Raw genomic sequence first — 16,300 nt, forward strand, 5'->3', positions numbered from 1 at the left:
TACCTACATCTGGTCTACAACAGAGACTACCACAGAACAGAGATTGAAACGGATCTGAAGACTAGCCACTGCAGTAGTTGATTAGGGTAAACAAGTCGTACATACAGACCAAATGTGTGTGTTGTTAATAAAACACGTTTTTCACTTTAGGGTTAAAACATTTCAGTAACTTTTCCAAAATTCCCAGGTTTTTCAGAGCTCCCGGATGGAAGATACCTGGAATCAGGATGGAATAAGCAGGAAATCTGTGTAAAAAGTTACTGGAATTTTAAAACCCTAAACTGAAACAAGATACTAGGTGTATGAATAGCACTATTTGGCCCAGGTTCAGTCCTGACCTGTACCTGCATGTCACTAGTTGCATGTAAACGGGGGTGATTCTCTCACTGATGTACACAAACATTTCAACATAGGAAGGAAGTTCGAGGGGGTCATCATTAAGTCCTCTGTGTGTCTATCTTATGTCTCCATTGTGTGTTTATTTCTGTCTAAAAACACACACACACACACTCCCTGTCTGAGTTCTGACCTCAGGGATTCGTGTCCAGTCCGCAGCTCCCCGATGAGACACACTATGAACATTTTCTACTTTCACAGGAACTTGGACATCCATAATGTTTTCATCACTGCATGATGTGTATCGGTGTTATCCAGAGTTTATGGTTATTGGATTTCTCTTGGGTTTTACACAGTGAATATCTTGGTTTGTTTTGTATTGTAGTCATGACACGCACAGGGAAACCCTCTGCAGCCAAGCCGAGCCAGTCACTCAGAATGGTATGGCAACAACCCGAAATAGAGCTTTGAATTGGTTTCTGATATAATGATAACCTAATATTGTGTCCCTCATTTCAACTCCTTCTGCTGTGGAAGTGGTTTAGGTTTCATCCCAAATGGCATCCTAAAAGTAGTACACTACTTTTGACCAGGGTCTACATAGCTCTGGTCAAATGTAGTGCACTACATAGGGAATAGGGTGCCATTTGGGATGCAACCCTAATAGTGTGTCCCTCAGTTTAACTCATTCTGCTGTGGGTAGTGGTTTACAATCAAAATAAGCATCCCTCTAAATTGGCATCCCATGTGGCACCCTATTCCCTATTAAGTGCACTACTTTTGACCCGGGTCCATAAGCCATTTTGGACATCCCCCAAGTCTTTTGCCACGTTCCCTATCCTATTGTGTGCTCTGGCCAGACACCCTGCCTTCAGTGACTCACACAGTGTTAGCTATGAGAGCTCTGTCAACAAGCCTATTGAGCCTGGCTACTCTGACGACTACGTCTAGCTTTTCACCACCATGCCGGCTATTTACAGCTAAGTGTCCCTGAGAGATGACATCACACTAGCAGCAGTTAATAACCTTGCCATGGTGATATGAGCTCTTGGTTTTAAACTTGCGCTCAGTGAACTCGTTATACCAGCACAGTAGACGCACAATAGTTCATATTTCTGTGAAGGTATTTTCTTTTGGGGGGGGGTGGGTATATTGACTTTGTGCTACGAAGTTTAACAACAAGTTGTCATATCACTGCTTGATGATTTGGAAACATTAACAACATCATGTGTTTGTGTTTTGGACTCACCCATGGACATCACATCATCATCACCTGAATGACTGATTTACCTCCAAGGGAAGCTGGGAACCTTCATAAAGCCACACTCTCTATCTACAAAAAAATGACTGCAGTAAAAGTGCATTAACTGCAGTCGACTGTGGTATTTTGGACGCAGTAATTGCAGAATAGCTGCTGAACTGCACTTATACTGCACTCTAACTACAGTTACACTGCAAAATTACTGCAGTAAAAAAAATATATATTTGGGACACAGTATTTGCAGCATACTGCACTCTAACGGCAATCTTTTTTCGTAAGGGAACCCAAAGAAATATACCTTCATCCCTTCATTCCTATCTTTCCATCCCCTCCACCCTGCCCCAACCTGCACCTCCTCTCCTCCTTGTTCCATCCCTCCCTCCCTCTCTCCATCCATCCATACTCAAATTGCACCATCATTTCTCCTCTAGGGGCCTATCGGCCTGTCCTGTCCCGTGCATGAAGAGGCATCTCCAATGTGAATGATTCCTTATTTTCTCTTATCCACCCTCTAATTTGATTTGAGACATTAACATTGAAACTGCTCTTATTTTCCTGATCAGGAGGTAAAGATGGAGGCAGCTATGAACCACACAGGTATCCACACTTCTTTTATGATCTCTCTGGATATGTCCCAAATGGCACTCTATTACCTATGGCGTGTACTACTTTTGACCAGAGCCCTATGGGTCCTGGTCAAAAGTAGTGCACTACGTAGGGAATAGGGTGCCATTTGGGACGTAGCCTCTCTCTTTGAAAGAGGCTTCTCTTCCTAATAACTGCATGGGCCAACTCATTGACTCATTCGCACTAATAATCCATAAGGCGCCGAGCTGCTTGGTGTGTGACTGCATGCCGGGGAAGTTACCTACGCTAACTAATAATCGATTGATTAGATCTTTTGAATTCTTCTTAATTGAAGGTAGCTTCTTCCAATGTCATCGTGAAGTCTGAGGGGGTATCATCTTTCTACAATGCAGCCAAATTCTCCATAATTACAACAGAAAAATGTTTACCCATCTGAACCCCCGCAGATAATACACCAACGTGTCTGCTGTTTGAGTCAAACACCAACGTGCACATCTCTTTCTGTAGCTTCTTGCACCACCACATGCATCAGTCATATCCATCAGAATATCTGTCTGAAAAGTCCCTTTTTGGCCGGTCTTGGCTTAACAACTAAGCTCAGAGAGCTCAACTCGCACATTTCCAAGTTGAGAAGAAATGCATATTTAGTCAAACTGAATTGGACCTTTCTGGTCAGTGTGGCAATTGTCCAGAAACATCAGTTTAATCACAAGTTTATCCTCAAAAACAAAATGACAATATTTACTATAACATCATATTTGATAGAAATGAAGTATGTGAGAGCAGAAAACATTTTCACATAAGGAACCCCCCTCCCCACACACCCGATAAATGTGTGTCACCTGAATGTGAATGAAAACGCAAGACAGCATATAGAGTCAACTCTTCATTCATCCATTTCATCCATGCATCGCACGAGCACGGACATGTTACTAATATAACATCACCATTTCCCACACTTACCTGACCAAAGACATAGGCTGTCTCTCAAATAGCACCCTATTACCTATGTAGTGCACTATATAGGGAATATAGTGTCTGTCATTTGGGACGCACACATGCATAAGTACATCAACTTACTTTTAGTAAGCCATAATGATACTCAGTCATTGTACTTGTGCAACATGGCATCGTTCAAAATGGCATCCATTTACCTCATGGCATTATTAGAGTAGTAGAATGGACACTTGAGTTGCTGGGACTTCGTTGTCCCTCTTCCTCTCCTCTGACCTATTGACCTCTGTTTCTGGGGCACCTGTTTACCAGGCAACAGCGGCATCGAAAGTGGTCAAAGAGGAGACCAAGCCAGTCCTTCCTGTGAGTCTCTTAGCCTATAGAATACTTATATAAAACCCTCCCCTATTTTCCCTCTTTATAGCAGGGTGACCGAAATCTGGGCCTCGAGTCCAGTTCCACTGCTTATTTTTAGTCCTGATTAGGGACTGATTTAGACCTGGGGCACCAGGTGAGTGCCATTAACTACCAGGTAAAAATGACAAATGGAACTAGACTCAAAGTCCAAGTTTGAGTATCCATGCTCTTTAGTACTTCATACATGCCCTGTAGGCCAGAGTGAGTTTGAAAGAGCTCCCTCTAGTAATCAACAATGATACAGGATGTGTCTATCAGGGTTAGAGGGGTCAGTTCCATTTCAATTCAGTCAAGGACTTGTCCAATTGTTGGAATTTTACTTAATTTACTTAAATGAAATGGAATCCACTCCAACCTTATTGATAGTAAGCATATACCCTAACTATGATTCCAATTTTAGTATATTGGCCATAACTGTATTTTTCTAATACACCACACAGCAGGCTCATCATTCACTCTCTCCTTCCTCAACACTCCTTTTTTTTGCAGATGTTCATCATCCTATTTTCCTCCCCTCCTTTATTTCCCAGATTCCATTTTCTTTTTTTCCAGGTTACCTGGATACTCATTCGAAAACAACAAGCCTATCATCAGTCTTCTTTTTTTAGTTTAGCTAGTCTAATGGCAGATCTGAGAATTTTATGTATCTTTGAGGAAATATTGTCATTTTATGTCAAGATGACTTGTGTTTGCGCTGCTGCTTATGGCTTCAGCTTGGGTGCTGTGTTTACTGGGCCAAACTGTGTGTGTGTGTGGGGGGGGGACTAACCCCAAGGAGCTGACTGCCGTAGAGGAGGCTGCAGGCTGGATACTGCTGCTGGGCATGACTGCATGACGTGTGACCAAACACAACACAACCACACACTTCCCCTAATTACACCACACACTCCCAGTCCCATACAACATTACCACCAACACTCTCACACACTCCCTGCTCCAGCCCATGACCCTCTCATCCTCTCCCCTCATAGCACTCAGCCAGTCTGGGACGGACGAGCGGGTTAAGCTGCCCAACCTGACGGAGGAGGAGGTGGACTGGCGAGGTCTGGAGGAGCTGTATAGTAGTGTAAACCAGAGCCTGTACCAGCACAGGACTGACTACAGCCTCAGACAGGACGACTGGCACATCTTCCAGAAGGATGTAGATAATATGTTTGCACTGAGACACGTTTTAGACTCGAAACTTCAAAACAACAACGACAACCAAACCCATAAGCTTGACTTAAAGGATGACCCAGCATCGGCAGCTTCCCTGGCAGAGCAGGGTTCCGGGTCTGGGGCTGGGGGGCTGGAGGAGGGCAGCGGAGGAGAAGGGTCGCCCAGCCGGGACATCTGGCAAGAACTGGTCATCCTGAATCGGGCCACAGAGGGACTACCGGAGACCCCATGCACTACCCATCCTGCCCCTAGCACACCCCCACCACCACCTCCTCCAGTAACACCCACACACCCCACACCTCAGAGGTCAGAGGTTAAAGTTCAACTAGAATCTGTGAACGACCTCCCTGACGAGACTTATCCATTAGACAGACCCCCCAGAGTGGTGTCTGTGATGACGTCATTGTCTGTGATGTCAGCAGGTCAGAGGAGAGGAGGGGGAGGGGTCAGAGGGGGGGAAGTGGTTGCCGGTGGTGATGTGTGGTTGGCCCATCAGCTGGAGGAGGACTGGCTAGATGGCGAGGGGGAGGGGCTGGTCTTCAGCGGGAACGGGAACAACGGCCTGACTGAGATGGAGACGCGGCACGACGACCTGCTCCGCACCCACAACAGCCTGGAGATGGGGCTGGGACTGGGGTCTTACCCAGGCCAGGCCCAGACCCAACAGAGTAGTCTCATCCAGGGACTGGAGCTGGGACTAGACAAGGAGGAGGAAGAGGACATATTTCAAGGCCAGGGCTACCTCCCCCTCTCCCCACAGACACAGACACTGAGGCCCAGAGTACAGGCCTCCACCACCACCACTACTACCAGCACTAGGAGCCCACCTCAGACTCAGACTGGCGCCCCACAGGGGACTGGGGTGGTAGTGCACAATCCCCAGCTCCAACAGGCACATCTACAGGTAGAGGTAGAGGTCGAGTCCCATGCCCAGCTCCAGGCCCTGGACTATGAGGGTAGTGGGTCTCCCCCTCAGCCCTCTTCCAACCACACCCAGTGAGACACATACAGACAAACGCACGTGCTGGCCTGACATTGGGCGGTCCAGCAGGTCACCATAGAGACACAGAGAGACACAGAAACTGGGGTACATGGAGAGCCAAGAAGGCCGACGATGATGTCACCACCTGTCAGTCTGACTTAGAGCTGTATTATTCATGAGTATTAAAGTTATTATTTTTTTTTTACAGGTGCTTCCATTTATTATTAGAAGAACTACAGTGTTATGTTGTTTTTCCAAAATATATATTTAGAAAAAGATAAGCCTTAACGCAGCGGAAATTAATAAAATATGGGAATTTTACTAAAAGTTCCAAGTGGATAACACCATTGTTTTAAATATATATTTTTAACAATAAAAACAGGTTTTCTAGTCTGAAGGTTGGTTAGTGGTCGTTTAGCGTTACCAGAGAGGAAGAGGCGAAGCGAGAGGGTTTACCAGGCCAAACATCTGTCCACGTTAAGCTAATTATTAAGCAAGTGGGGGGCAATGAGTGCCGAATTTTGTCAAGATAAAAATGTAAAGCTATTTTGATACGTGAGGCTTATTTGATCTAATAGAAGTTTCTTAATGCTTAGATTGTTACGAGTTAACCGATATAAGTGTAATGCACGTGACATCCCAGCAACTTTGATAGTGTTTTTTCTCAAAGTTATACCTGTTGAATTTCGAGACGGTCTATGCATTATCATGAGGCAGGCATAGGATCTCACTCCATTAAATACAGGCGGTTGACATCAACACCCCTCATTGAATATTCAAAAAAAGTATTCAAATACCGAGATATATCCACCAATCCAAAGATAGTAACAGATGTGAGCGTGATAGCCCACCGTTACGCTCTGTGGACAATGAATCCCATTGTTAGGGCGGAGACACAAGCTTCTCTTCATTATATCCAGTATCTCTGGCATTACCTAACACCTTTGTGTGCTTCAATGGCGTTGGCTAATGCTAACGTCTTGGTATGTGCTTCAATAGAGTTGGCTAACGCTAACATCTTGATGTGCTACAATGGAGTTGGCTAATGCAAACACCTTGGTATGCTACAATTGAGTTGGCTAATGCTAACGCCGTGGCTAATGCTAACAGACTCAGGCCGGGATTAAATCCGATCAGCGTTAGATCTGCGTAGAGTGCTTGACATGTAAAGGTAATTTCCAATTGAGCGTTTGCCATGAATGAGATCTCCACGAAAGTGGAAACATTACCTTAAAAAGTTGACAAAGCAGGATAGGATGGGAATCTCGGCCTCAGTCATCTCTAGACCAATTATCACAGTGCACTCCCATCAGAAATATAACCACTGACAAATCAGATGATCCCAATAGTTTGACCATAAATGCGCTTTGAACATTTATTTAGCTTTTCCCTTGTACTGACCGTTGCCTTTAGTTGAAATGTTTGTGGTTTGGAAACGTGTATTCACTGTAACTCCCAATTGCATCTCAAAGCTTAATAATACAGATCATTGGTATTTCATTTTTAACACAGTGAATTCATTTAAAGGGTAAGTTGGTTTCATGGATACTTGCCACTGCAAGTGCAACACTGAATGTGACAAGTTTATAGTTAAAAAAAAAAAAAGTTTATAAATGAACATTGCTAAAATAATTTTATGATTTGTTAGTTGTAATTATTTAACTTAGTTTACTATGTTATGTTACTCTTCTAGCTACAGTAACTTCACGTTCACGTTTTGTTCTACACTCAGCCATCATCATCACCTAATTAAATGAAAACTTCAGATATTAAGCACAAATGAACTACTGCTCACAATAAAACTCACATTGCATAGACCAGTATTCCCTATTGCATTGATAATCAAGGATGCACATAATCATCCCCAAGTTACATCTCAAAAAGAGACAACGACCACAAAGCCAAAACCTAAATTTGTCCCAAATGGCATCCTATTCATTCACTTTAAAGTGACCAGAGCAATACGGGCCCTGGTCAAACGTAGTGCACTACACTATATACGGTGCCATTTGAGATTAGCAACCCCTAATCTTTTCCTCCGTTGCTTGAATAGCATATGGCATTACTACTATGAGGTGATCTATGTGTCATTTATAGTACTGTCTGTTAGACTATACTGTATATTCTATATGCAATAAGCAAAGAATCATAGGATTTAATGCACACCACTCCCATTACATATCATTGGGTATGTTTGCATTGGCCTGTGTCATCGCCACTCATTCTTACATCTTCTACTGATGGTTACGTTTTGGTTCAATGTTGCTTCCACCTAAAACCAACATTCATTGATTCTTAGATCAACAATTGTTACTGAAGCAGTATTTTCTTCCTTTCCTTATTTTGTGTGTAGAAGTGTTGCAACAATTCTGGTTTCAGGAAAGCCAAGAAGCTGTTAAGAAATAAACGTGTCAAATATTTTAGTGACATTTCAGCTTATTTAATGACCATTTCTTCATACATTCATAAATCCATCCATCCACCCATACTCCTGTAACTTTCCCAAAATGCCTAGGTTTGCCAGGAATCCCAGTTGGACTATTCCCAGAATCAGGATGGAATAAGCAGGAAATCCAGTATCCTCCAACCACGATTTCTAGAAAACCTGAGATAAAATTACAAAAAAATTAAAAATCCTAGACACACTTACCACATTATGGAAGTGCTTGATCACCCCCCCCCCAACATTTTTTATCTGCTATACCGATTGCAAAAAACATAAACCAGACCCAAATCTCCTTTTTACAGTTTTTTAATGACACATAAAGTATTCAAGGCATTTGTAAACCAAGGTTCCATTAGTTTAAGTTCAGAGTTTCTCCGTCTCAAAATGTGCATCAGCCAATTAAAATCGTTGACGTAGTTGCACGTGATAAAACATTACTTTAGCTGTTCCCATTAGATAACCTGGCACATTTAGCCCTATGCTAACCTGACCAGGTGGCAGTGATCATGCCCGTTAACAAATTCTGCATCAGCCAAATACAAATGCTAATGTAGTGGGCCACTTTTCCATGAGAGCATCTTTAACATAACTCAAAGTTACTAAAATACATGCAATATTTCAACTGGACGAATAGGTCCGTGTTGTAAGCCTGGCTTCTGGTATTTTTTATTTTTTTCACTTCATGAGCTTCATGAGATGGGGGGCCTCTAACCCACGGTTACTGTACTCCGAAGATTCACAGTCAATCGCCTTAGTGGCATACGCTAACGATGTACGATAAACTTAAACGTTGTATAGACCTTTATCTTTTTCCCGTAAAAGCACATGAACGTGTGTGAAATGGATAAGCAAAAATGTGCCTCTTGAATTTTAGTAGCCTAGTCAAGGATTCATTGTCATGAAATATTGGCACAATACAATTGTGACAGACCAAGTGGGGCAAAAGTAAACCTTTAATTTGGAAGTTTAAAATATACATCTGGTGGCCAAGTCGACCTATTTTAAGAAATGCCATTGGTTGATGGATATAAAGTCTAAGATCTTGATAGGCTGATGTGGAATTTCTTACAGGAAATGATCACTGCCGCCTGGTCAGGTTAGCATATGGCTAAATGTGCCAGATTATGTAATGGGAACAGCTAACATGTAGCATTTTATCACGTGCAACTATGTCACCGATTTGAATTGGCTGATGCACATTGAGACTGAGAAAATGTTCTAATGTTCGCAAGTATGGAGCCCAAGTGTCCACAAATATGGTTTAGACTTCTGCTCCTGAGGAACACAAATGGCAACATATTCCCTATATAGTGCACTACTTTTGACCAGAGAGCCCTATGGGTAGTAGTGCACTATATAGGGAATAGGGTGCCATTTCGGACGCAGTTCAAGCCTTCCTATAGTACTGCTTACACCTTGTCGAATGGAGGTAAAGGGCATCCTGGGTAACAATACCATCCTGTCCCAATTGGCACCCTTTTTCTTATATAGGTCACTACTTATGGCCAGGTTGCGTGGGAAATAGGGGATGCATGGGGACTACTTTTGCACTACCAGACCCCTATGTGCACTATAAAGGGAGTAGGGTGCCATTTGAGATGCAAACTAAGTCGTTTTGGATGGAGCCAAAGAGAGGGCTTCAACACCAACCAATTCAAATGGAGCCATCAACAAAAAAACATATTGCAAAATACAACCCACTCCCCAATCCCCCAAATTCAATGTAACAGGTCGTTCCTATGTAAAATACTGTAGGTCATTCAGGCACAGAGAAGCAAATATACGGTTTCCTTGTTTTTGAATTTTTAAGTCATTTTATGATGTCGTCTACAATGGTTAGGGTTAGTTCATAAATACCTACTTCTAACTAAGTTTAAGGTCTATAATACGTTGATTTTATGTCTTTAACTATTTACATGATAATAGTTTGGGAAAAGTTAGCTACTAATTCATGATAATACTAATAAGAAACCATAACTTTGCATTTTTCAGCCAAGTATCATCATAGACATACAGCAATCTCTGCAACATAACTTGAAGACAAAGACATTTAGGCTGGGATTTAATCCCATCGCAGGCTTTGGACAATGTGCCATTTAAAGTCATTTCCGATTGAGCCAACATATGCAGCCTTTACTGTGAATGTGGTCTCCGCGAACGCGGGAACATTGCCTTTAAAACATGCATTGTGGACAAAGCCCGATCGGATTGAATCCCAGCCTAATTCATAAAACTTTACCACTGCATCAGATAAATCCGCTGTTCTTTGGAAACCAGTTTTAAAAGCGCAAATATATAATGGATATGATGCATACCTCATGCTAAACAAGGTATAAATACTGTAGTTGCTGTTCATAATGGTTTATGTTCTAGAAAACAAAAACAAGTAGTAAATTCACAGCAGCAGTCCAGTTAAACAAAAACAGCATTAGTAGTAGGTCTGTGTAGGGTTGCAAAATTCCAGTAACTTTCCCAGGTTTTCCAAAAATTCTGGGAGGATTATGGATTTCATGCTTATTCCCTCATGATTCCGGCAATCTTCTTACTGGAATTTCTGGGAAACCTTGGTAAAGGGTAAACGTTCACGGTCTTTTCCACTCCTGGCTGCAATTCATGTTTATGTCCAGCAGAGGGTGGGTCCCAGTCACTCCTGAACTGAATGATCAAAATAATCAGTTACACTGTTTCTTGTTATTGTGACTTATCTGTTGATATAATGGGCTTTGTTGATTTATTCCTTACTGCACTACTTCTTAAATGCATAAATGTCAATACAACAATGCTGAAATTAAGCAATATTGGACCTAGTGTAGAGTCAGTTTGTAAATGGTCTGGGTTCATTCTAGTAGATACCCATACACTTCCAGTCATTGCGCTAACACTAGTTAGCATTGGCTCTTGAAACTACCTCTAACTTCCTTCATCAAAATGGTATCCACGAGTTCATCTGACTTTGGGGAAGTAGATTGCCAAAATCCCGAATTACCCCTTTAACATAAAAAGGGAAATTAAATTCAAAACAAATTCAATAATTTTTCAAACAAGTAAAAAACAAAAAATACATTTTGTAGATATTTGCAGTTAAAATTACAGTTTTTAGTTTTCTCTTATGTCATATTCTTTTGGATGAGGATTATGACTGAGTTTTCCCTTCCAGCAAAGACCACCTAATGTTATGTTATAAATACAAAACTGTGTTTGTGTTCCCCATTGCCCTGGAGTAAAGTTAAAGTCCTAATGAAGACTAACTCCACACAGACGAACTATCTATGGTGCAGACCACCACTCCCGACTAGGTGGACAGTTCGTTAGTAACTCATCTTTGGATATAGGCAGAGAGGAAGAGAGAGGCCCCACTCGAGGGAAAATGTCTCCCTCGTTTGTTCGTTGTTTCACCCACCAAGCAAGGAGTTTTTGTACGGAGGTCAATAAGAGTGTCGAATTTCGTCAATACATTTTGTTTATGGCTTATTTGCTACATGAGGTTTACTATATCTAATAAAAGTGTTGCAATGCTTAAGTTGTTACGAGTATACTGATATAACTAGGACACATGACATCCCGGCAACTTTGAGAAAAAACACTTCATGTGAGGAGTTGTCTCAAGATGGCTATGCATATTCATGGCATGAGGCTAGTAGCATAGCATCTCTGCCCATTGAATATATCGGTTTACGTCAACAACCCTCATCGAATATTCAGGATTACAATAATGAAATGTATCCACATATCCAAAGAAAGAATCGCTGGGAGCTAGACAGCCAGTCGTGCTGCTTTGTGGACAACGACTCCAGTTGTTAGGGTGGAGAGACATGTATCTTGTCAGTATATCCATAATCTTTGATATAGGCTAGTTAGCCGGTTAGACTGGTAGCTATTAGCATTAGCCAGTATCTGGCCTTTGGATATTGGCTAGCTAGCCGGTTAGCCTGGTAGCTATTAGCATTAGCTACTAACTAGCCATTGGATTTAAGTAAGCTAGCTGGCTAGCAGGTTACCCTCGTAGCTATTAGCATTAATCAGCTAGCCAGCAACCAATGATAGGCCCACACAGCCTGAGTTACTGTTTCAAAGGGGGCTGAAGAGTCAAATAAATGGGTGGCCCATTCTCTGCTCTGAACCAAGAGTTTAAACAGACGGTCACAAGGACAGACAGAACTGGACAAATGTCTCATGTATGACTGAGTTTTAAGTCGATATAATCCCCTCCTAAATAGTACTGTTTAATGTTGCCGCTAACCACATTCAATATTAGCTGGATATGCTCAGTATCAGCTGTGGTATAATGTGATTGAATGGGTGATAGGCTGCGTCCCAGAAGGCACCCTATTCCCTGTATAATGCACTACATTTGACCAGCGCCCTATGGACCCTAGTCAAAAATAGTGCACTATATAGGGAATAGGGTGCCATTTGAGATGCAAGCACAGAGAGGGGTAAAGACGTGCTACAGTAAGCCAATACAGTACTGAGAGATGTATGTCTGTCTGTAGAGTACACAGAGTACATGGGAGTACACAGGACCTTGCATAGAATAGAACAGGTTTGTCAGTTAGTATGTTGTGCTTGAGAGAAACGCTGCAGCTGTGATGAGGCATCATGGGTAATGTAGTACCCACAAGTCCCTTCTGAGAAGAAGAATATTAGAATATACTAATGCCCAGCCCATTTTACAGTACAGTAGCACCATGTGATCATGTTGATACACAAACATTTTGATTTATGAAATGTATCAGGGTTGGAGTCAATTCAGGAAGTGATTTGAATTTAAAATTCCAAAATTGAAAACTTTACATAAATAGCTTTTTTTCAGTTTGAGAAGTCATTGACTATTGATTTAGTTTGCTTCCTGAATTGACTGCCTTCAATTCGAATTGATCCCAAACACTTGTGTGTTAACTTCTGTACATGCTGTGTTGCTAATGGGAGGAGCTATAGGAGGATGGGCTCATTGTAATGGCTGGAATGGTATCAATGGAAACCACATGTTTGACTCCGTTCCATTAATTCCATTTCAGCCATTACAATGAACCTGTCCTATAGCTCCTCCCACCAGCCTCCACTCTGCAGCTAATGATGTGCACAGCAGAGACAGACAGCTCTGTAGGTCAATAGGGAGTCGAGCTGTTCCCCTGTGACACGCCCATATAACTGTGGCCAGCTCTTTAATACCACAAATGGCCTCTGTCTGTCACTATCAGTCTATTGGTCTCTCTGCCTGTCAATCAGAGCCATGGAAGTCACCGCCCCCACCGCCTGATTGGTGTATATTTTAGAAACAGGGTGGAGACAGGAACAGGAAGGCACGTGTCACAACCCCCGGGGAGGAACATGTAGAGGTGTGACCTAAAGAGGAAGAGGTGTGGCCTGTTTACTTCCTGCTCGTATATGTGGGCGGAGCCTCTGTGTGTGGCATCAGCAGAGAGGGAGGGGGCGGGTTTATTGCTCTGTTAACGAGGGTGAGGGTGCTGTGACCCCGGTTGAGAAGGAGTGCTACGGGAGGGTGGTCGCAAGGCGGGATGAACACCGGACAGGAGCGGGTTCGGGCGTGGCTCTTCTGGCCCCCCACGTGGCAGATGAGGTCAGAGACAGTGCCCAACGGGGGTAGTCGCTGGTGCCAGCGCTCCGCCTGCTCCTCCTTGTACTTGATGGAGTACCAGGTGAGGAAGATGAAGATGAAGCCAATGAACTTGAGGCTGGCGGCCAGGCCGAAGTAGACGAAGCGGAAGGAAGTGACGTCGTACTCCCAGCAGGAGCCGTGGACGCCACAGTCCTGCTGCCACAGCATACAGGTGGTGTCGATCACCGCCCCAAAATAGATGGGAGTAGGAATATACGCTGGCGGAAGAGAGAGGAGAGGAACAGTTAGAACACGAGTTCTAAACAGTTAGAACACAGCATACAGGTGGTGTTGAAGTTTGTACACCGCTGGGGAGTGAACAGAGTGAGAGACAATGCCATCTGCCATTCAGCTATGCTGCCTAAACTACTGTTTGCAAAATACTGTTGGGTGTGACTGATCCCTTTAAGGTTTGTGTGCTTCTAAGTGCTAGACTGCAGCCAGAAACATGTTTTGAATGTTTAGAAGAAGTCTTTAGCTGGGTCTTACAGTGAAAACCAGTTTAGGAATAACCACTAGTCATTCTAGACTAATGTAAGCTACCCCATAGAAACTAGCCTATATGATCGGCACTATGCTGACGATAAACAGGAGAAAAGTCAACGCAGCAGTTGTCAGTGCAGTACTGATATGCCACCACTGGGTGGCGCCATATATCCACTACTGAGCTGAGATGAGTCGGCCCTAGATGCAGATTTTGGGTAAATGTAGCATTTCCCCCACTAATGGTTAATGTTAAGATTGGCGGCGGGAAGCTGATCCTAGATCTGTACCTAGGAGTAATGTCATCCCAGAGCTATAGTGCATGGGCCAAATATTTCAGATAAGCAGAGTCTGAAGTTCACACAAACCAACCCTGAACTAAACACCTGGATCTAACGCATTCCTTCTGGGTCGAATGGTGGTACTGATTCTGACAGTATTATAGGTGACATGCTGCATTGTACTGTGAATGAAGCTACACACACACATGCGGCACACACATTTTCAGGGTGTTGAAATATGAGACTTTTATTCACATACCAGCAGTGAGAAGGTCAGATGCAAGGTTATTATAATAAATGAAAACTAATCATAAACACGTTCGAAAACTGAAATAAAATAATTAACAAACCTGTTTGAAAAACTAAAACTATACTGAAACTATTATCTTTGACTCCAAAACTAAATAAATAAAAAAACATCATGAATTATGTTCAGTTCTAATCCTAAACTTTGGGCAAAAATCTAATGGGGGTTTCAAGCTTTTTATTCAGAGTTTTCAAGCTTTGCTATGTCCTGGCAGCATTTACCTGCCAGATTCAGATGTTTCAAATAGCCATAGCTTGTGCATCACTATCACTACCTTTCACTGGCTAACATTGAAGAAATACGCTACTTTCTGTCAGTAATCCTTCAATTAAATAATATAAAACGAAATAGAAATGTTTTTATAAAACTCTACACTAAAAATGAGTAAATCAGGTCTGAAAACAAACTGGAACTGAACTGAATTTCAAATAAAAATCAAAACGAATAAAAAATATATATATAAAAACAAAACTTTAATAATCTTGGTCAGAATGATGTTCTAGTATTACCCTACAGACCTACAGGCTGTTTCAGACCAGTCATGAAAGACCTTTTCAAATACTAGACTTCAGTGGTGGCTGGTGGAATTTTAAATCTAAGGAATGGAATATCAAACATGTTTTTCATGTGTTTGATACCATACCATTCATTCCATTCCAGACCAAAATTACTATGAGCCGTCCTCCCCTCAACAGCCTCCACTGGTTGGTTCAGTGATGTGGGAACACTACAAGCTCACTGTGCCTGTAAAAATGCCCAGTAACTCATAGAACTACATATAGAATCACATAATATGAATGATAGGATCTCTACGCAGAAACTTACCCAGAGTTCTTAACAGGACAAACTGCATCCCCAGAGCGAATGGTCTCTCCTGTTCATCCACAGACCTGAGGAGTGATGGACAGAGACAGATGGACGGAGAGTGAGACTGGATTACAGAGGAACATACTAAAATATAAAGTGCATACACTTCCTTATAAAAACACTAACATATATACACTGAGTATACAAAACCTTAAGAACACATGCTCTTTCCATGACATAAGGGATCATAACTTTCAACTGGATTCACCTATGAAAACACTAACATATACACTGAGTATACAAAACATTAAGAACACCTGCTCTTTCCATTCTATGTCATGGAAAGAGCAGGTGTTCTTAATGTTTTGTATACTCAGTGTATATGTTAGTGTTTTTATAGGTGAATCCAGGTGAAAGCTATGATCCCTTATTAATGCCACTTGTTAAATTCACTTCAATCAGTGTAGATGAAGGCGAGGCGACAGGTCTTAAGACATGGATTGTGTATGTGTGCCATTCAAAGGGCTAATGTTCAAGACAAAATATTTGAGTGCCTTTGAACGGGGTATGGTAGTAGGTGCCAGGTGCACCGGTTTGTGTCAAGAACTGCAACGCTGCTGGGTTTTTCACGCTCAACAGTTTCCTGTGTTTATCAAGAAT

The 16,300-nt window shown here is 42.3% G+C and overlaps 1 protein-coding gene and 1 pseudogene across 2 annotated transcripts in view; one reads left to right on the forward strand and one right to left on the reverse strand.

The window, feature by feature from the left end:
- The window catches only part of sulf1 (sulfatase 1), a 67,241-nt gene extending 59,106 nt beyond the window's left edge, over window positions 1-8,135 (forward strand). The window contains exons 17-18 of one of the 2 annotated variants that reach the window (XM_038997740.1): window positions 2,161-2,194; window positions 4,528-4,678. In XM_038997740.1, the coding sequence (XP_038853668.1) occupies window positions 2,161-2,194; window positions 4,528-4,561 (68 nt within the window). In that variant the 3' untranslated portion in view covers window positions 4,562-4,678. Of the gene's footprint in view, window positions 1-2,160; window positions 2,195-4,527 lie in introns of both variants that reach the window. The other variant, XM_038997739.1, reaches the window with a different exon arrangement.
- A 5,131-nt stretch (window positions 8,136-13,266) lies between these two features.
- LOC120050380 overlaps window positions 13,267-16,300 on the reverse strand; it is an 89,562-nt pseudogene continuing 86,528 nt past the window's right edge.

This window comes from Salvelinus namaycush, chromosome 7 (assembly GCF_016432855.1).
Source record: "Salvelinus namaycush isolate Seneca chromosome 7, SaNama_1.0, whole genome shotgun sequence".
Taxonomy (NCBI): Eukaryota; Metazoa; Chordata; class Actinopteri; order Salmoniformes; family Salmonidae; genus Salvelinus; species Salvelinus namaycush.